The sequence below is a fragment of the Vipera berus genome (genome assembly GCF_964194415.1).
Source record: "Vipera berus genome assembly, chromosome: 5".
Classification (NCBI taxonomy): domain Eukaryota; kingdom Metazoa; phylum Chordata; class Lepidosauria; order Squamata; family Viperidae; genus Vipera; species Vipera berus.
In genome coordinates, this window is record NC_138207.1 from 57,171,044 (window position 1) to 57,193,830 (window position 22,787).

Below are 22,787 nucleotides of genomic sequence, written 5' to 3' on the forward strand. Positions count from 1 at the left end.
CTGACAAATTCACCAGTCCATTGCAAAAGGTGGCTTTACTTGCAACAGTTTACATTCTGCAACAATACTTCTAACACCACAAAACATCCACATCTGCCTATCCTAGGTCCTTTGGAAAGACTCGATAGATGCATTAAAAATGCCAAATCCAATCTGAACATCTGGCTGTGATGAACAGTTATAATGATAGGTGATAATGCCACCCAAACTTTTAACAGATTATTACTTTAACTCCAGTCTTGTATTAGTGTAATCAGGGCAGGAACTCTCTTCCCCAATCACCACAGATTTGAATCAATCTTGGAGAAAGGAAGTGAATTAGCATAACATTGTGTTATCCATGCCCAATCTTCTGAGCTGATCCAGAAGGACACTATGGTCAATGGTATCAAAAGCTGCTGAGAGATTAAGTAAAGCAAGGGTGGATGCATAACCTCCATTCTGCTCACATCAGAGATTATCTAAAAGTACAATCAATGCCATTTCTATCCTATATCTTGGTCTGAATCCTGACTGAAAATTATCCAGATAACCCACTTCATTCAAGGTTCTCTGAAGCTGTTATGTAGCCATCTTAATTACCTTCCCTAAGGAGGGGAGCCTAGATACAAGGGGAGATTGTACAGTGGGGCCCAGCAACAGCTTTTTGAGGATGGGGTAAACGAAGGCTTTCTTAAGAGGTAAAGGAACAACCTCTTCACTCAAGTAAGAATTCAGCACTGCTAGAACCTATTTGCATGACACTTGCAGGAACGTGGATCTAAAGAGCAGGTAGATGAGAACACAATCCTAAGGACCCTGTCAACTTCATCAGGCCCAACAGATTCAAATCATGCCCAGATCTGAGAGTTCTCCCCAGGCATGTTCCTCAGAACTGCAGCAAGGCCAGCATCTATGTAAGCAAATTTGAGTGACTTTGTCTGACAGATGCTGAACAAATTCTTTCCCAACCCCCTGACGTGGTTCTCTGAGCACCTTGCACCTGATATAGAGCCTCAAGATAGCTATCTCCAGATGCAGTGGGGATGGAGAAATACTGGAACTTTGCCACCCTTACGGTGATAATCACAGTTCTGATCTGGGTCTGGTCAGGTTTGTTCCTGGAGAATGCTAGCAATACTCTAGACGTTTCTCTTGTTTTAATTGCCTTAGCTCTTCCGTAAGCCATGGGAAGTAACAGGATCCATGAAAAAGGAAAGGTTACATAGGCACAGTTTGATCCAAAGCCTCTGACATTCTCTTATTCCAAGTAGTGACCAAGACTTCAGATGGACTATGCAGCTGACTAGAAAGAACAACTAAAGCACTCTCTTAAACCCATCTGGGTCCATCAATCGCTAGAGAAGACTGATCTAATGCATTCAGCCTCTTTGCAGTGGATACTGGCACAAGAGAATCCCATGGTGATCCCATGGTAATCAGGGCATGATCTGACACCAAAAAGGTGCTCCATTTTCTAATCACATACCTACTGCTCTGACAAAAACAACAGATGTAGTGTGTGACCACTGTCCTGGGTCATAGCACCACAGCCATCATGGTGGTCATGAATACCTGATCCACCTCAGAGAAGGCTGATTAAAGATTGTAAATCCAGCAGCAATCCCAACTGATCCCTAGAGCCCAATTTAATGAACAGGGTCTCACATCTGGTGCCGTGGGGGCAACACCCCTGAAAGCCATAAGCGATTCTCGGATAACAATGACCACCCTTCTCTCATCCCAGGGTCTCGATAGATTGGTCTGTAGTCAAAAATATGTGAAATAGAGGTAGCTCATTTTTACTGTTGTTAAATATTATATTCCCTTAGTCGTTAACTGGAGTGTGTGTGGTCACATTTGATAAGGCTGACTCAAGCTATAAATAGGGTCAGCGTCAAAAGCGGCAGAGATACCAGGTTCTCTTTCTGACATCTTTTCAAAAACGTACTCAGACCCACTTTGTCTTTCCCTCATTATTTCTTTTCCCAAAGCAGATTGTCTCTTTTATCAGCTTGAACTGGCACACTGTAGGGAGCTAATGATTTTGCCAAAGTCACCAGAAATTAAGCAGCTGATTGCCCATCGTGTACCATCAGCTTGCCTCAGACTCATTGAAAGCCACATTACATATGAAACTTACATTCCTATGATTCTTCTTACACTTAGAATTAAGAGTAATAAACACATATGCCTAGGGCCCTAGGCAATAAGTTTATATCACAATGTGCACGATACTTACTTTATTGGATTAGGCGGAGGAGGAAGTGGAGGTGGGAGGGGTGGAGGTGGAGGTGGTACCGGATTTTCTGACCGATGTACTCGTTTTTCAAGCTCACCAACTGTATAAAGAGAGAAATGAATCTTCACTTAAAGTGCTTCTGTACATATATACTTTAAAATGGTAAATACAAAGGTAAAATAAAACCATTTTTGTGAAATAATGGGCTAATTGAAGTTAAAGCTGGACTTTTTTTTTAAGCAAGCATCTCTACAAATTAGACTGCTAAATGTTTCCCATCATTATCCTATGCTTTTACCCAGTTTTGTATATATAGATATACCATAATCTTGGAGCAGACACTGAAGTAAGGTGCTGAGTGAAGCTTCTTCTTCTTTTGAAGCACTTTCAATCCAAAGCAATACACTGACTTAATATCTGGAAATCTCCATGGTGTTGTTTTTTTTTTACAATTGTATCACCTTCTGCTAAACTACACTGCTGAATTTGGAGAGAATTTTAGAACACCTGATAGGAGGATAGGCAGAAGCAATAGCTTTGATTCTTAAAATGACAAAAGTACTGATTTGATTTTGTGTACTCATATTTTATAATGCTCTGCTTCAGTCTTAAATAACTCCTTAAATAGTACTTTAAAAATACTCTGAAGAATTGTCACTAGCTTCTTTCCACCCAGTTTTTGATTTGCTAAACAATCACTATTTTTAGTATTCAGATCATAACTGAACTGAGAAGTCATTATGAAATCCCATCATGTTGCAATGTAGTCAGTACACACATTCAAGTAATTTATTTCACATCCTGCAGTAGTGCCTGGGTGAGTCTCCTTAGCAATTTCCATAGGTTTTCCAGTAACCTTACTAGCCTGCAACTGATTTAACACACTTCACTAGAGTTTTAGACCTTGCACAAAGGATTTTGTATATTTTTCTTTTGACATTTTCCATCCACATAATCCAGCTGCTTTAGGATAGTTAAACAGTACTTCCCCTGCTGGTAACTGTATTTTGAATTTATTAAGAAATGGCAATCTTAGATAAAGAGTAGTAAATTACAGTTTTTAGCACTTAATAGGTACAATGCTGTAAGCTGGTCAGGCACCATCCTGGTAAATAATTCTTTGGTAACAACTAAATCACAGTAGTTGATTCATACTGTATATATTTTAAGTGGTTTTGTCAGTGCTTCTGCTGTCTTGTTTTAGCCTATAAACTGGACAAATAACAGCCAGCAAGTCAGACAGCTTCAACAGTTAGATAGTGAGGGGTAAATGTTTAGCCTGAAGTGCAGGGAATTAGCCACACAGTTCCCATGGATTTTAGCCATTAACACCCATGGGAGTTGCAAAGCTAATTTCTTCTACATAGCCTTTGACAAAGCATTTACTTTTTAAAATGTCAATCATATAAAGGCTCATAAAACAACAGGGGGAAACAAAACCTTCACATCCATGCTTTCCAGCTATTTATAGCTAACTATTTTTTTTAAAAAAATATATTCCTAATCTCCAAGGATGAATACCATTTTATGCTTTTTAAACCTCTTCGTGGCTTTTACTTCTGAAGTGTTCCTAGTTAGGTACTACAGATTTTTTCTTTTTCACTGGATGCTATCACAAAGCACAATTATATGCCAAAACATATCCAAGGTCAAAACCAGGGAATTGTAATTCAGTTAGTCACTTGTAATTTAAATCTCTTTGATTTCAGTGGAAGCAAAATACAATTAATTTAATCTGGTTAAATATCAGCAATGTACCAAAATTTACTAAAGATTCTTGATATTTTGGTTGCAAATGTTACAGTGAAGACTGCATGCCAGGAAATAACATAGGAAGTTAATGTTATGCACAAATGCCTAAACTTTTGTTAAGAATATGTTAATAATATTTGGAACATCATCAACATGATGTTCTAAATATCTAAAATTATTTATTTAACTTACCTGAGTGCTTTAAGTTTTTAATTTGTTCTTCAGCACTCTGACACTTCTCCTCTAATTCTTTTTTATCTTCTTCTAGAAGTTTTAGTTGTTGTTTAAGGGACTTGATTTCTTTGTGCAAAACTTCATTACATAATTGTTCCTCCAATTCTTTAATCTGATATTGACAAATATAAAACCATAATGAATATCTAATGTAGGAATGACAGGATCACCACTGAACTAAGCATACCTTAAAACGCAGTATTTAATTTTTGACACAGAATTTATTTTCAATTTTATTGTGTAATAGTTAAACAAACTGGTGTGTCCATGTGTGCTATTTATTCAAAATCATTTATTTATTTATTTGATAATTTCATCAGTGAACTAGTCAAGATTATTTTGTGTTCTACCACTATACCTTGGTTCTCCAAAACATGCCCCAGATTTCAAAATCCTTTAGGGATTTGTGGGCAAGGAGCAAAACTTCAAGAGAGAAAGGAAAAATCAAATTGCATGCAGTGTGGAAAAATAAGAAAGTATATTATTCTTTAAAAACATTATTTGATTTAAATAAAGAATTATCATTTGGAATTCTTTGGAAAGTACTAGCTATCATCTGTTTTGCAGCTATATGTAATAGTAAGTTCCCAGAGTGGCAAAGATTTAAGAGAGAGTTATGTAAACATCACTTGGAAAGTTTTTTCTTATTAGTGAAAAGATTTGCCAGTTTACAAAAAGCCAATTTAATAAAAGAAAAGGAAGAAGGCTTAAACTTAATGTACTTTGGGGGATATAGTTGCTTTATTGGGAAAACAGTTCAGATGCTAGAATTCTTGTTACCCATTTCTTTTTTTCTCAACAAATCTTGCTAAAGAGACTATGAGACATATGCTCAGAAAAGAATATTTTTTCATTTAAAGCAGAAGCCAAGAATCTGACATTTTAATTTGCTACTCATAGTGACTATAGGCAGTGAGTTCCTTGTTTTATATTAAAGCATATTAATTTCTTTCAATTGCTAAATGATTGAATCCATTCATTTTTAGAATATAGACTAAGTCAGAGGTCCCCAACCCCTAGTCCGTGGACCAGTACCGGGCCATGGCATGCCAGCAACCAGTCCGCACAAACAAGCCCCATCCGTGGGATATTGGCAGCATACAAAACCACACAGTCGCCGGTCCATGGAAAAACCTTTCTCCACAGAACCGATCCCTGGTGCCCAAAAGGTTGGGGACCTCCGGTCTAAGTACACGACAATTTCAACTTGAAATCAGCAACTGAGTAGGAGATGGTTTTAAGCATCTGATATACAGACTGGCCTGGACACTAGTCCATCTGGCACACTTCTTTATTTAGTAGAATCTGATTTATCAGTTTAAGATAATTGTTCAAATTAAATAACCTGCCTTCTGAACCAATAAGTGATTTTGCTAGTACCTTAAACAGTATAGATGCATTCTGGTAAGTATATACCCTGGGATTATGTCCTGCCACGTATTCAGCATACTAACTTTCAAAGCAAGAGGTTTACTCAGTTCATGGAAGGCCATGTTTACAGTGAGCAAGCTTCACTCGTTTACATATTGTGAAGGCCTGATGAAGAAATACTTGAATTCCAAAGCAACATAAAATTCGATACTTAACATTATGTATCTTAGAGAAATATTCTTTTTTACCTATGTCAAACACTCAGCTTTCTAAGCAACATTCTACCTGCGAATGATACGTTCAGCCTAATCCAACATATCAGCTGGAGATGTACTGCACTGAAAACTAAAACAGTAAATGTCCAAGGTGGGAGCAGCCTTCTTACCTTCTGCTGGTGTTGCAATCTCTCTTCCTCCAGCATTTGAGTCAGCTTGGCATTTTCATCTAGAGCTTTTGAAAGCTGCTCATCAGGGGTGGAGTTTTGTTGCAGCAATTGACTTTGCCGTTTCAACTTATTTTGTTCAATAAACATCTACCAGACATAACCACACAAAATGTCAATCAGATAATTTAGTAAACTGCATTTATCAGAACAGACACTGTGTGGAAACATCAGTTTCCTTTTAGAGCAACCTAGAAGTCCAGCTTTGTCAGGCATCAGAAGACTGTTTCCATAATTTCAGCTACTGTTTTGAAAATATCTCAAGTGACCAAATGAAATATGGAGTGGAGACAACCCCTAAAATAGCAGCAGAATAGAAAATGCACTTGATTTTCTTGCATTTTTTGCATCAAGTTGTTAATGGGATGCATTCTGTGGAGACACTGAAATACTAGGAGGAGTCAAAAAGACTACAAAGTATTCAAGCTTCATTTATGCAAAGTATTTAAGAAAATTCAGAACATGTGGAAATAATTCAATAATTTTGGACAATCAAATATATGATTTGATTTTATCTTTCTATGTAAGATGTGTGCTGGTTTTGCTTAATGTGGTTTCACATTTATCTTGTTAATGAACTATGTGTTAGACAATATAAATTTATTACAAATTATCAGAAAGTGAAGCATTTATAATTAATCTGAGGGACCAGCTCATCCCGATGGGTTTAGAGTAGACCATCCCATCTACAATGCAGAAGAGGAACACTCTCTTTCCTTTGCAAGTAAACAAATTTTGTCTGATTTTTATTATATACAAGTTTTATTGATTTTTTAATATTTACATATACATGTATTTGTGAAGCAATACGGTGGTTGAGTAGTCAAAGTAACAAATAACAAGTTATTTGTAAATAGTTCAGGTTGCATCAACAAGGATTCCCTCTCTGATTCCTTTAGTTATCACATAATCAAAATAATCAAGTTAATACATTTCTAGTTGCGACCTAGTCAATTAACAGAATTTTCAATATATTTTCACTAATACATATCAATATCCTGTTTTTAAGTTTTACCTAATTGCAATAGAATACTCTAGAGTAGCCTATAATATACAACAGAAAGCTTAATTTTTGGGTAACCCACAATTCCCTATTTCAATAAAGAATAGTTCTCTTGTCTACAAAACTTACATTGTTCATTACAAAACATTCTTATGTTTTACCATTAAAGTCTAATTTTCATCTTAACAAATCACCAATTATTAGAAAAATATTTTTTGTCTTAACCGTTCAACAATTAATAAAATACTATCTTTTGTTATAAAATTCTAGATTCTATAGTTCAAAAGTATCTTCTAGAAGCTTAATTTTGTTTTCCTTTAAAGATCTAAAACCTAAATATAAAATCAGTTTACTTTTTTTTATAAAGATTCCCCTTAGTCCATCAAAAGAGATTTTTTAAACTCTATCGTTACAAATCCTAAAAAAGAGACAAGTCTAATTTTTAAAATCTAACTCTCGCCTTCCTTTTGTGCCAATCAGGCTTCCATCTTAGTGCCTTTAAATTCTTAAATGTGTCTCCCTTTCTTCCTCCACCTCTTATTTGAATCAGAGGAGACCATCCAACAGACAGTTTTGCAAAGCAGATGTCCCCTTTATAGTCACTGAAATATTGCTTTAATAGCTCAGTTTTTGATGTTTGATGTAATATAATTGTCATTAATTCAGTCTGGTCTTTTTCTTCAACCATTTCCATCTGGCTTAGGTAGAAAGTAGTAGCTGATGTTGTTATCATTTGATTGGCTGAATCCTCAACGTACTGTATTTCAAGGCCTTTAATATCTTCACTCTTAATGTTGCTTTCATTGGGTATTCTTATTTTTTGAGTTTTAAGTTTTGTAGTTGAAGTTAGAGTTTGGACTTCCAGGTTCTCTGTAGGCTGCATTTGTTGCTCTTTGAAGTCTCCTATTTTGATGTTAGTTTCCACTTCTTCTATTTGTTTTTGGACTGTCGGTTCATCATTTAAGGTCAAAGTTTGATTTGGTAGCTTTGAGTTGTCAGGTTTATCATGCAGTTTGGCTTTAATTTGCTCAGTTATTGCCAAAATTGTGTCCAATATCAGTCTGTAATTAAGTGGTGGGATATAGTCATCCATTTTGTTGGTGTTTACAGCTAAGTCTTACATGGAGGCTATTTTAATAGGAGTCAATAATTTTCCACCTCCAATGTTCCTAAAAGTTGTTTTCAGTGCCAGGTGTTCCCACACTTATCTTTAAAGATAGTGCCAAGGACAGCTCTGTTATTCAATCAGCTCTCACAATAGGCAAAATGTTTACTTGCTATTCCACGTATAGCCACAAGATGTCATCAATAGCATGTAGAATAAGTTGTAAAGTTTTTTCCCCAAATTAATATAAAGCTTTTGTATAATTAGTCCATTCTTTTTTCCTTAATTCACATCTTAAACAGAAAATAGGGTAGTAGATCCCCACCAAAAATAGGAGCTTTTTAATAAGTAGAAAGAAGATTGCTTAATTTCTTTGCTTAATCAGTTTTTTTTCTTCAACGCTTTAAGGCTTAAAATGTTATTCCCCAAGTGTACAAATTTCAAAAAAGGGGGAGAAAATTTTTGGAAAAGTCCCACAGGAAGGCAAATAGGGGGATAAGAAAGGTAAGGTCTCAGCCAGGTCCTCCAGATTGCTTCATTGTGCTAGATGGTGATTTTGGCTTTCGGCAGGGAACGGCTGCCGTTCTTCTTCTTCGGGCCAAAGGAGCTGCTCCAGATTCAAGAAGAGGGCTGCCACCCTTCCATGTTTACAGGGAGGTCCTCCTTGCGGTGGTCACCCCTCCAGGGTGACTTTCGACCCTTTTCAGGGTCCTCCAATGAAGGATTGGACGGCAGGGAGAGAGCTCTTCCTGAACATCTGAAAGCGCCGCACGCGCAAACCAGAAGCCAAATTTTATCTGATTTTTAACTGTCTGGTTCTTATTCACTGTTTAACCTTTTAATGTTTTATATGGTGTTTTAATTTTTTGATTGTAAGCCTGCTAGACTTGCTTTTAACAAGACAGACAGCATAGAAGCCAAACAAACAAATAAACAAACAAACAAAGGTTAGACATATACTGTAAAACTATTGCCTGCTATGTATAAGACAAGTATTTTTATTTTTACAGCTTCCCTGGTCTGAGAGGGGCGAGTGCATACATAGTCCAATAAATCATAAGGGTCCTATGTTGGACCATGCTGCTTTACTAAACGAAAAAAATAATTGTTTCTAAATTACTGAAAATTGATCCAGAAGGTGGTTAAAGAAGAGACACATTTTAAAATTACTGCCTCAGAAATAAAATGTCCATTATTTATGGTGCCATGTTGTTTATTTACCAGATAAAATAACACTCACAGCAGGCTGGCTGATTCATACCACTCCTCAATATTATGTCATTAACAAAACACAAAACCAAGTACTTGTATATGTACTTATTTGCTCAAAAAAAATCTATGCATCACTTTGAAAAAAGCCCCCTATTACTTTCCAATCTCCTGTTTCTAGATGTGGAAAGACAGAAGTAATATATTTTGATTTCCATACTATTCTTCTAACAGATAATTCACTGTGGTCACACAGACCATACCAATTGCTTAAAAAGTTGGGTGAACTCCAAGCAGAAACAGCCTGCTTTTCTGCTTGCATGTTCTTAGAAGGCAATGTAAATCTGATCTTAAATAGGAAGAGGAGAGGAGAAGAGAGAAGAGGAGAGGATAGGTGACAGGAAGTCTTTCAGGAATTTTTCAGGCAAAAATACCTGGAGTTTCTCACAAAGTCTTTAAACCACAAATCTACACCCATTTTCTTCAGAGTTTCCTGACATCACCAATTTAGTTATTTTCTGAAGAGACAGATTCTTGCTATGTAATGCAGCTGACTTTTGCTGATTCTGAGAAGTTAAACAAGGTCTGACTAGTTAGTTCTAGTTAGTACTTGAATGAAAGACCGTCAGAAAACCAGTTGTATTGCCAGAAAACATTAATGGAAGTGTCCATGAAATCAACAAGAGTGAACACCAACTTGAAGGAACTTTTCTTTTATTAAGAGAGAGAGAGAGAGAGAGAGAGAGAGAGAGAGAGAGAGAGAGAGAGAGAGAGGGAGGGAGGGGGGGAGGGAGGGAGGGAGAGAGATGTGACCAGTTACAGTTTTGGTTGAAGATTTCATGAACCTTTCTCTTTCCAAATTTCATGACCATGTTCTTTAATATACTTCCTGGCAAAGTATCTTAAAATCCATGATGAGTGGCAAAAATATTACAAAAATTGAAATTAGATAAGTGAAACAGACAACATATTACATCAATTTCCCTGAAAATAGTTAAAAATATTAGATTGATTTAATGCTGATATCTACTTTGGCCTTTTTCTCTGATAAGTTAAATTTCCCAATATGTTTGGCAGGTGGTAGATATATGTTTCTAAAGATAAACACACTCGGCCCCTAACCTTATCAATTGCTGCATATGACAGTTGAAACTATGGAATGTTACATTAATTATAGTTATACTGTGTAGCAGGTATTTTTCTTTTTTTCAAATATAGATTTAGCCTGCACATAAGAACTTTTCAGTAAGTGCAGGTTTTTCAGTCCATTTAGAAAGATATTACATATTAATGGATTAGCTATTACAAAGTAACCTAAAAACCATTAATGCATCTAAATGAAGAGTTATTGTGGAGTTTATTATTAATACAGTGCATTGATATATCTGAATCAATAGCATGCAATGTTATGAAAGGAGCAAAATTCCTATACAAGATGGTCATGGTTGTCTCAAATTATAATTATTTTTTTCCTTACAATTACAAAAAGGAGATAACAGCATTTGACCTTTCTGCATGTAAATGTTCACTGTGGGAATTTAAACAGTGTCTGCCAAGTATTTACCGTATATACTTGAGTATAAGCCGAATTTTTCAGCCCACTTTTTGGGCTGAAAAATTCCACTTCGGCTTATACTCCAGTCAACAAAAAAAACTTACCGAGGACTTGTGCGCGGCCGAGGCTTTGGTGCTTCCGGGATCGCACGCACCTCTCCCAAGCCACCGCCGTCCGAGACCTGCCGAAGTTTGGGGAGGTTTGGGGAGGTGCGCGCGCACCTCCCCAAACCTCCCCAAACGGCAGGTCTCCGTTCCTCCGCGCCCTGCCTGCCTGCTTCTTTCCGCAGCGGAAAGAAGCAGGCAGGCAGGGCGCGGAGGAACGGAGACCTGCCGACGTTTGGGGAGGTTTGGGCGCCTCCCCAAACCTCGGCAGGTCTCCGTTCCTCCTGCCGACGTTTGGGGAGGTTTGGGCGCCTCCCCAAACCTCCCCAGGTCTCCGTTCCTCCGCGCAGACCTGCCGACATTTGGGGAGGTTTGGGCGCCTCCCCAAACCTCCCCAAACGTCGGCAGGTCTCCGTTCCTCCTGCCGACGTTTGGGGAGGTTTGGGCGCCTCCCCAAACCTCCCCAGGTCTCCGTTCCTCCGCGCAGACATGCCGACGTTTGGGGAGGTTTGGGCGCCTCCCCAAACGTCGGCAGGTCTCCGTTCCTCCTGCCGACGTTTGGGGAGGTTTGGGCACCTCCCCAAACCTCCCCAGGTCTCCGTTCCTCCGCGCAGACCTGCCGACGTTTGGGGAGGTTTGGGCGCCTCCCCAAACCTCCCCAAACGTCGGCAGGTCTCCGTTCCTCCTGCCGACGTTTGGGGAGGTTTGGGCGCCTCCCCAAACCTCCCCAGGTCTCCGTTCCTCCGCGCAGACCTGCCGACGTTTGGGGAGGTTTGGGCGCCTCCCCAAACCTCCCCAGGTCTCCGTTCCTCCGCGCAGACCTGCCGACGTTTGGGGAGGTTTGGGCGCCTCCCCAAACCTCCCCAGGTCTCCGTTCCTCCTGCCAACGTTTGGGGAGGTTTGGGCGCCTCCCCAAACCTCCCCAGGTCTCCGTTCCTCCGCGCAGACCTGCCGACGTTTGGGGAGGTTTGGGCGCCTCCCCAAACCTCCCCAAACGTCGGCAGGTTTCGATGATCTGTTATGGTCAAAATAGTTCTCAATTTTATAAATATATCTATTTTCCACTGGATATTTATTTTGCAAACAATTTACATTAATTTACAGGAATAATGAAATACTGGAGAGTTTCTAAATGTTTAAACCAGCTGATGAGTTTTTCAAGTTCAACCTACCCCAGAAGCAAAACCTGATTATGTCTACTCTATTGATTTCTCTCTTAATTATGTAATCCACAGAATAAATCCTCTTTGAAACTGATTCCACCTGAATGCATTCCTCCTGAATCCTGAAAAAATTAAAATCTTTCAGTAGGATAAAACAGCATTTCTAAGGCAATAGGTCCTTAGAGCAGTGTTTTTCAACCACTGTTCCGCGGCACACTAGTGTGCCGCGAGATGTTGCCTGGTGTGCCGTGGGAAAAATTGAAAAATAATTATAAAATACTTTCTTTGTGTTTATTTGATTCCTATTCAAGAGAATTACTTTATATATAGTCAATATAGGCACAGAGTTAAATTTTTTAACATTTTCTAATGGTGGAGTGCCTCGTGATTTTTTTCATGAAACAAGTGTGCCTTTGCCCAAAAAAGGTTGAAAAACACTGCCTTAGAGAAACAAGAAGTACAAAAGGATGAATGTAATCTATGTCCCTCTATCATGACTTTAATTTTATAGATTATTATTAGAGTACTGTAAACTACTTCAAACATTGCAGCACAATAAACACTGGTATTTCAATTTATGAATAAATTGTTGTTCATAATTAATGATCAAGTGAGGGAACATGGTATTTATTTCCCTGCATAGCTGTCTTTTTGAGAACATACACTGATTAATGATTAAAAAAACTCTCGCAGAGGAGGGAAATTGAGTTAATTTATGGTACATTTGAGAAGGGAAATTGAGTTAATTTATGGTACATCTGACATTAAAAGACTGGGATTCAGCACAAGAAGCTGGATACTGTACACTGTTAAAATATCTGCACCAAAAAATACGGCCAAGGTCAAATATAGACAGAAACTCCTCAAGTAACCATAAGAACAGTAAACACCCATTTACTGCAGAGCTGAAGAGTTTTCATCTGAAGAGAACTTCACAGTGTGATTTTATTAACTTATTATTAAATCCATTTTTGTACTATCCCATAGCCTCTATAAAGTAGCCATTTATAAAACAGCGAAGTAAAGGGAAAAGAGCTGAAATTGGAAAAAAAGGCATTGTTTCTTTAAAACATTTAAAAAATGCTTGCTATTGTCCGTTCTCTGATCAGAAAAAGCTGTTAACTTCCATACCTCTTGTGCAAAGGATTCTGCCCTCTTACGCAAGTTTTTTTCCAGCTCAAAGTTGACTTGAAGTTCTTCATACTCTTCTACTGCTAGTACAGACACTATGTGAAATGAAAAGGAGAGGGAGAAGGAGGAAGGGCAGATAATTGCAGCAGCAGTGGTGAAACAAAACACAACCATGAAACAGTGGCGTAGCGTGGGGGGTGCAGGGGGGGCCGGCTGCACCGGGCGCAACATCTGGGGGGGCGCGCTCGCACTCGCAGCTCTCTGCCCCTGCCTGGCTCACTCACTCTCTCTCACTGCAGTGCTGGCTGTGCGAATCCGATCCGAGTCGCCGGGTCACCGCCCACTGTGGAGGGGGGGGTGCCAGGCGTGCGGTGCGGTGCGGAGAGAGAGCGAGGGACTATCTGGGGGAGGGACAGTGCAGCGGCCGGGGCGCAAATTACTTGCCTTGCCCCGGGTGCTGACAACCCACGCTACACCACTGCCATGAAATATGCCATGAAACAAGATTATTTAAAGTGTAGCAATATGGCTGATACTTTCTTCTTTTCTACTACAATGCTGTAATTAATTATATAACTAGACATATGTACTAAAGTGGAATGGGGGGTTTGTTTCAATGTAGATAGCTCTGCTAGAAAGAAAGAGGGACAATCTTTGAATGCCAGCACAATGCTCTCTTCAAGTTAGAAAGCGAGACTGAAAAATGATGTTGAAAAATGACTGTAGAACTAAGTTTCTTTAAGGTAAAGTGAGAAACACTTGACATTCTATGGCAGATTAGACAGAAGTTTGATGACTCTGGTCCAATGATGTCAGAGACATCTAATAATAGATACTTAAAACAGTAAGTGGCATTTCTGGGCTAACCCTTCCTAAAATATCACGATGGTCTGCTTACCATTTATGGAAGAAAGGATCTCATAACATAACCTTGATCTTGGGGTCAACCTGTTATTCTGGGCCAGGTTAAAAAAAATTACACACTGTATCTTTATGTCATACTGGAACTTGCCCATTCAACCCAATTGTGAGGCTGACTCAGTTGAAAATGGACAGATTCATCCCACTCATATCAAATAGTTCATACTAGCTTCTTCATTCTGTATGGTTCTTTACCAATGCTGGGGGCAGAGAGAAAGGGGCTTCTCAATTACACCTCTGGGTACTAGTCATGCTTGAGAAGCATTCATGGCTCACTGCAAAGAAAATGACCTGCTGCCACAAAGAACCCGATATCCAGCCTGACCCAGCAAGATCAGAAAAAAGGAGGACAAATACAGGTGCATTGCACAGATGACCATGTGGGAAGAAGAAGGAGAAAGTACTCATAGGAAGAAGAGGTTAACTGTAGGCTCTGGAACCCAGCCTTTCAATTCCCATAGATTCAAGAAATTGTGTTGAAATGGACTGTGTTGAAATGGAACCTTTGTGAAAGATTAGGGCACCTGTATCCATGATAGGACAGGAGAGTAACATTTTACTTCTCTTTTGACTGGAAGAATAAAGTCTCCTGAAGTTATCATGAAGTAAGCTATTAATTCTGAATACTTTGGGAATGATAACTGTTCCAAAATCATTAAATGTTAACAGCCTTATTTAAACCTGGTGAGTTAATGTGAATATGGTTTTAATTAAATCATTAACTATCATTCAGTAATCTGAATACTAGTCATCATAGACTTCAGATTACATTTTATATTTCCCACTTCAGTTATAAATAAATATTGATGGGATTATTGAATCTGGAATAGAACATTTTATGATCCAACTGCCAAGGTTATAAATATATCAAGGTCTTCAAAGGACATCAAGGAGCAATTGGCACACTAAGTCATCCTGATCTTTCTTGTTTAGATTCTTACATTTCTTGAATATATTTTGATAGCAACCGTTTGACCGTCTTACAGCTCCTACATGTAAGTATACTTCATAAGACAGACTCTAGAAGATTATTGTTTCCTTCCACCTAACATTTGGCAGCAGGATCCATGCAATCATTATGTGACTATATTATACACTGTGTGATCCAAAGTGGGAATTTAGAAACATCTGCAGTTTCTTGCAGGCAATCGGGGGAACTTTTATAAATTAACATTATTCTGTTTTATACTCTCTTGCAATAATACAGCTCATTTTAGATGTATATCTGCAAATATGATTATGTGCACAAGATAGCCAGGAGCTCCTCACATACATTTCTATCTAAATCAGCTACATTGTTGTCAAAGATTTATAAACAGGTATGGAAGAAAACAATCTTGCTAAATCACAGTTGGAACTGACTGGAATATCGGGGTGGAGGGTCGGGGTGGGGGTGGGGGGAAGCATACAGGCTGGTCAGCAATGCAAATCTTTCTGGACCTTGGATCCTTTTGGTCATAGAAAAGTTCATGTAGATCCTATACACTTTTACATTTCTGTCCCTCTTCTTGCTTGTCATATATGTATACCAGACTTCATGGATTTGAAAATATCTTGTGATTATCCAGTACAGGTAGTCCTCAACTTACAACCACAAGATTTTCGCTAAGCGATGCTGTTGTTAAGCAAATCATCATATGTCCAGGCCCAATTTTACAGCCATTTTTACTGTGATAGTTAAAAAATCATGTGGTTATTAAGAAAATCACATGGTCATTAAACAAATTTGGCTTTCCCAGTTGACATTGCTTGTCAGAAACTGGCTAGAAAGGTCACAAATCGCAATCACGACTGCAGGACACCACAACTGGTCATAAATGTGAGCTGGTTGCCAAGCACCTGAATTGGTGTCACATGATGCTGGGAGTGGTGTAAGTCATAACTTCAGGATCAGGTCATAAATCACTTTTATTGAAGCTATCATAACCTAGAACCATTCTTAAACAAATTACATTTTAGTCTAGCCAGGTGTGCAATCTCAGGCCAAATAATTAGTTTACAGTCTGGTGTGTTGCATGAATCCTGGAAAATGTGCTCTCGGTTATAATAAATATGACTAACTGTACGGTGTGAACATAGCCACTATTAAATTGAGTACTACTCTGATAGGTTTGTTTGAGGATGGGTAGAATTGCAAAGTATATTCAGAGAGACAATGATTTCTGGAAAGTGACTATTACACATCTGTAACCAAGAACAGCTTTTATCTCAAGGCATGTCCCTGCACCAATTTACCATATCAACTTAACAGCTTTAATAAACATATGAAAGTGGATCTTCTTTTCTCTGGCATTCACAAGAAAGCAGAAAATGTAAGGATGCAATTTTATCTTCTAGTTAAAATAAGCGAAATCTGGTGAGGTTGCCTGGATTTTCTGGCTGATTCTAATCAACCTCTTATACATTCTCTATAATGTAGGGATGATTGGTCAGTTTAATAGCTACAATGCTTATTACAATAGCCACAGGAATGTGGCAGTAACTTACTGTACTATAATCCTTGTCTCTGACAAGGATCTAGAAGTTCTTATCAAGTGGATCAAAATCTGATAAGTGGTCATCTGATAACTGTAGCTTCTAAGATCAGATAGCAGAAATGTGGAAATTTGCAATAAATATATCTAATTTTGTTCTTTATTCACAGGTACACATATTGATAGAATTTCCATTAAAAGATATGCACTGGCTAGTAGATTCACAGATTTGTCCCTGGATCTCTGCTTCATCATTTATTTATCTGTCCATCTGTCTACTCATCAGTACAACAACACAGCTATTAAAATATTACCATTAAGAGTTCTAGAGAAGCATAGATACGTACTTCGATTACATTTTTCCAACACTTTGTGATGTGTTTGAACTTCAGATGCTAGAACTGCATTTTGTTCCTTTAGTTTATTTATCTGAAAAACAGTTAATCCAAATAATGAGATTATCAGAGAAAGTAAAACACTAATAATGATGCTATGAACATTGCAAGATGTTTGGCTTTAAATCTATCTAAGCTTCCAATCTAATTGTTAATTTTAAGTCAATAACTGCAACCAGGGAGTGTACCAATATTCTTAGTTATTTCACTGATGTATTCGTATTCTGTACCAAGTTGCAAACACCTGCTGGATTTCCAGCTAAAGAAGCAATCTGAAACAAGCTTTTCCCATTTACTTCCTAATATCTTTGGTCAAGATTATAGCCAAATGATATTAAAACAGCTAGAATGCTTTAAATGCTATATTAAATGGAACCTGCCTTGAGAGGTAGCAATTAAATACTTTGCAGCTCATGCAGAGCAAAGCCCTTGCTTATAAAGAATTAGATTTAGCGAGCAAGACAGCTTACAAAGGGACAGAATATTATTAAGATGTATGATTTAAAATTCTTGCTTTAGCTTTGACTAGCATAATATCTACCATAAAAATCACAGCTCCCAATCTCAGCAACTGAGAATAGTCTATTCTCTTATTGAGTGGGTCACTTTTCTTGAGATGGACGACTGTATAAATTTGATTAATAAATAAATAACAAACAACCAGGTAGCAAAGCTCTGACCATGTATTGATAATCCTCGATTTATAAATTTTTATTTAACAATGGTTCTAAGTTACAACAGGCTTGGGAAAAAAGCCCAACCTCACAGTTACTAGCATCCCATCACCCCTTTAGTCACATAATCACAATCCGAGCACTTGGCAACTAGCTTGCATTTACAGCTGATTGCAGTGGTTTGCGGTCATGTAACTGTGATTTCTAAACTTCCTAGACATTTTCTGACAAAAAACGAAAAAAGAAAAAAGCCAACTAGGGAAGCTAAAAAGCAGAGACATCACCCTGTCAACAAAAGTATGTATAGTCAAGGCTATGGTCTTCCCAGTTGCAATGTATGGCAGTGAAAGTTGGACCATAAAAAAGGCTGAGTGCCAAAGAATTGAGGCCTTTGAACTGTGGTGCTGGAGAAGACTCCTGCGAGTCCCTTGGACTGCAAGGAGATCAAACCGGTCAGTCCTAGAGGAGATCAACCCTGACTGCTTTTTAGGCGGCCAGATCCTGAAGCTAAAACTCAAATACTTTGGCCACCTAATGAGAAGGAAGGACTCACTGGAGAAGAGCCTAATGCTGGGAAAGATTGAGGGCACTAGAAGAAGAGGACAACAGAGAATGAGGTGGATGGATGGAGTCGCTGAAGCAGTAGGCGTGAGCTTAAATGGACTCCAGAAGATGGTAGAGGACAGGAAGGCCTGGAGGAACGTTGTTCATAGGATCGAGATGGGTCGGACATGACTTCGCAGCTAACAACAACAATTAGGGAAGATGGATCTGCTTAATGACCACATTAAAAATAGTCATAAAATTGCATCTGGTCACAGGATGACTCACTCTACAACCTCACTGACTTACAATGGAAAAGCCCTACCAGTCATTGTGGTCATAAGTCAAAGGCTGCCTATGCAGTGGTTCTCAGCTATCTTGCCGAAATACTTACTTCTGCTATCCCTTCCACAAATGTGCTCTTCACGTTTTCCAGCTCAATGATGGCAGTCTTCTTCTCCTCCTGAAGGGAGATAATTTGATCTCGCAGATCTTCATTTTCAAGAACAGCAGCAGTAGTTCATTTTAAGACAAAAAAAATGGTAAGTGTAGAAAAGCTAAAGAGCAAGGCATTCTCTGTTTCTTGAATTATTAAGAATGCAGAGGTTTCACATGTCGATGTTCTTGCAAACAGTAATGGTTAACTAGCCCTTAAGTCTGAGTTTGAGTTTCATCATGGAGATTTTCAACTCTGAAAGGGATGGTATGTTCTCCGCTCAGCTATACAAGTTATCTCTCAGTTTTAAAGAAAGCTTCTTTTTAAAGAAGACACAAAAATTATTTGCTTATTCAGCAATTCTAATAGCTGTCATCTCATTATCTATTATCTTATTTCATCATTCTAAATGATAGAGCAGAAAACCATAACTAGAAATCACTACCTAGAGATTAGCATTCAAAATTAAACAGCTGTGTGCCATTTAGCACTATGAAATAATATTAAAAGTACTACATTTTAATATAATTAAGATTTAAATATTCCCAATTCACATAACCCTGAGCAATATACAATTATTATTAAAGTATATAAATATTACAGGAAAACATTAAAAAATCAATATAACTCCCCAAAAAACCATACCATTCAAGCAAGCAGCAAACTAAACAAAAGTAATTTTAAAATTGCAACTTTAAAAAACTCGACTAGTTTCAAATTAATGAGTACAATCAGAATTATCAGAAACTGTCCATAAACATCAATTTTATAGCAGAGAAAAAGTGAGAAAAGGAAGTTGGTATGACTTTTCCTTCCTGAATAGATGTCAATACATAGTTTAATTCAGCATGCTATAAACTGTATAGGAATTTCTTCATTAAATACATTGTTTGATACAGTATTATAATCCCCATTTTATGGAAGACTGGTCTCCAAAAGCAGTATACAATCTGAAACGATGAGTCTCTGGACGAGGTTTGGTTTAAGTCAGTAAATTGACTCGATTTAAGCCTACAAATAAACTGCAGAGATTATGCTATGCTATTTAATCTAATTCAAATGGCTTCATCTCCCACTCCTGAGTTAAAGAGTTATCCAGACACTGGTCAGCCAGTCCAAAACAATGCATCTGAATTTCTGCTGTCCCATTGGTAAGTTCTATTACGTTCTTGCTGCTTCTGTTTCAAGTTTAGTGGCTAACTATCTTGTTTTGATTTGTGAGCTTGTCACTTACTCTAGGCAAGCTGCTGTCCTCTTTCAACACAGGACTTCCACTAATTAGGGTCTTGCATTAGGAATAGGGAGGCTCCATCTTCAGAAGTGTATTTAGTATTCTAATTTCTTTAGGTGGTTTGTCTGACTCCTTACACCACGTCTCTTCTGCAGAAGCTGGGAAACTTCATCAAAATGTTGCACAAAAATGCACATTCCAAAATTTTGATGAAACAAGCTCTGCCTGTTAAGTATTTGCCTGAATGTCATGACACAATTACAAAGGGGGTACAGTTTCATCATTCCCCTAGTGATTCCCTGTGGATGTGCCTGAGTCTTGCACTTTATATCCCAAGTTAAATAATATGTAATCAAGAAACAAGGGAAGGCATCACCACAGAAATCCACTCTTAAGAGGGGAGTGAGGGAAATTCCATCATAAATTAGCAAGTAGCTACTATACATCTGAACTGAACTGAGCTGAGAATTGTAGCAAACTACTGGACAATGAGGCCTATTTATGGGGGGTGAAACAACTGAAGGCAACTTCAACATCTCTCATCGTTTTTGGGGACAAGAGAGGAAAAGAAGTGGACTTGATAAGTGCTGGCTACAATGCATAAATGGTATAATAAGATGCATATACAGTACACTTCTCACAGTATAATAGTCTTATATTTCTGGTGGCCTTCAGCTGAATTGGGGTTCACTTGCCATTATTCCTAGAGAGCAGAACAACTGGCGATTCTAATGAGGAATTAAAGGGGTTGAAATCCAACACATCTGGAAATAGATTGGGGAAGGGTATCTATTACAATGAAACTGGATCTTCATGTTTACTTTTTGAAAATGTAAACCCACTTTAATCTCTGGAAAAACACTCACCTTTTATTATCTGCTGGCATCCCATTGAGTCACAGGCTTCAGGGCTACCTTCTGTGTCCATACATGTTTCTCCATCATCAATGTTAATTTCTTCAGTAATGATGTCTGGTCCCAGTTTTGCCATATACAACATGCTGATTCTTTTCAGAGTCTTGTTCTCTTTGTTCAACTACAAAATGTCAATCATATATTCTGTGGCTATGAATTCCTTAAAAATTTGTTTTTCCTTTTGAAGGAAAAATAAATATGTCTGATGCCTGTAAGGTTACCAATGAGTTTGGCTGAAGAGGACAAAATTAATGGGTTTTTCATTATCCACACTAAATTAGGGAATTCCTTATCCTAGAAAGATTACTGATGCCTTCTAGCATGGTATGTTAATAATTGTGATCTATAAAACCTCTTTATTTAAGAAGGCTTTTGTTTAGTATTTAATACAATTTATCTCCCTGACCTATTTCATTTTGTGGTTTTATTTTAGTGCTAGCTATATTGAATGATGCATGAGCAGCAAAAGAGAAGAGGACAAAGGGTCATATAAATATAATAAGACTGGCATTTCTTGAGACATCAATTTCAATGTAATAGAACAAATACTGGCACTTTTTCAGCCTAAGATTCTACCTGGTTATTGTGCTGCATCTGAGGAGTAAGATTCCCCAATGTGAGTGAGGCTATTAAAAAACTAAATGTTATTTAATTTAAATGTAAGCTTAATTAAGTTAACATTAATGAGCTTGTTGCTTACATACCTGGCGCCCAGCTGTGTGGCAACAGCTCTGCCCGAGCTGCTGGACACCCTCTCAGGGTTGGCGGTGGAGTTCCCCAGGCTTATAATGCTGGGAGACTTCAACCTGCCTTCCCTGGGAGGGTCATCGGAGCTAGCCCGGGAGTTCATGGCCTCCATGACGGCCATGGACCTGACCCAGGTAATTCAAGGCCCGACCCATGTGGGGGGGGTCACACTCTCGACCTGGTGTTCCTGTCTGGACAGTGGTTGGATGATTTGGGAGGGGGTTTACCTGTTGTTACTCCCCTGTCATGGTCCGATCATCATCTCCTGCGGCTGGTCTTCCGTTATGCCACCCCCCGCTGCTGGGCGGCGGAACCAACTAGATGGTTCCGCCCCAGGTGCCTAATGGACCCTGAACGGTTCCAGATGGCGCTTGGGTCTATACCTATCGCCCTCACTCACAGCCCAGCTGATGCCTTGGTGGATGCCTGGGAAAGGGCGGCCACTGAGGCACTCAACTGTGTTGTACCCTTGCGACCTCTGACCCGGCGCAGATCCCGCTGGGCTCCATGGTTCTCTGCGGAGCTCCGGGAGATGAAGCGTCGGAGATGGGGTCTAGAGAGCGGTTGGAGGTCCAGCCGTTCTGAATCTGACCGATTGCAGTTAAGAACCTTTATAAGGTCTTATCTTGCTGCGATGAGGACGGCGAGGGCTAATTATTTCGCTGCCCTCATCGCGTCCGCAGATAATCGCCCGGCCGCCCTGTTTAGGGTGACTCGCTCCCTTCTTAACCAGGAGGTGAGGGAGGATCCCTTGCAGGGACGGGCCGAGGAGTTTAGTCATCATCTGACGGACAAAATCGCTCAGATCTGGGCCGGTTTGGACTCTGACTGGGCGGAGTCTGATGTGGAAGAATCGGACGGTCTTGAGCATGTTATCTGGACTGAGTTTGATCCTGTTTCCCCTGATGATGTGGACAGGATCATGGGGAGGCTGAGCTCCACCACTTGTTTGTTGGATCCGTGCCGCTCCTGGCTGGTTTATGCGGCCCGGGAGGGGACACGAGGCTGGTTCCAGGCAGTAATAACTGCTTCTTTGAAGGAGGGTGTCTTCCCCGCCGCCTTGAAGGAGGCGGTGGTGAGACCCCTCCTCAAAAAGCCTGTCCTGGACCCGGCTGTTTTAAATAATTATCGTCTAGTCTCCAACCTTCGCTTCCTGGCGAAG

General features: G+C 39.0%; 1 protein-coding gene across 2 annotated transcripts in view; it reads right to left on the reverse strand.

Annotated features, from left to right (window-relative positions):
* The window catches only part of SHTN1 (shootin 1), a 100,348-nt gene that overhangs the window by 30,266 nt on the left and 47,295 nt on the right, over positions 1-22,787 (reverse strand). For both annotated transcript variants that reach the window (XM_081328310.1, XM_081328309.1), the window contains exons 5-11: positions 20,831-20,999; positions 18,692-18,789; positions 17,033-17,114; positions 13,291-13,385; positions 5,964-6,110; positions 4,166-4,319; positions 2,222-2,321 (exon numbers count right to left, since the gene is read on the reverse strand). In XM_081328310.1, the coding sequence (XP_081184436.1) occupies positions 2,222-2,321; positions 4,166-4,319; positions 5,964-6,110; positions 13,291-13,385; positions 17,033-17,114; positions 18,692-18,789; positions 20,831-20,999 (845 nt within the window). The remainder of the gene's footprint in view (positions 1-2,221; positions 2,322-4,165; positions 4,320-5,963; positions 6,111-13,290; positions 13,386-17,032; positions 17,115-18,691; positions 18,790-20,830; positions 21,000-22,787) is intronic.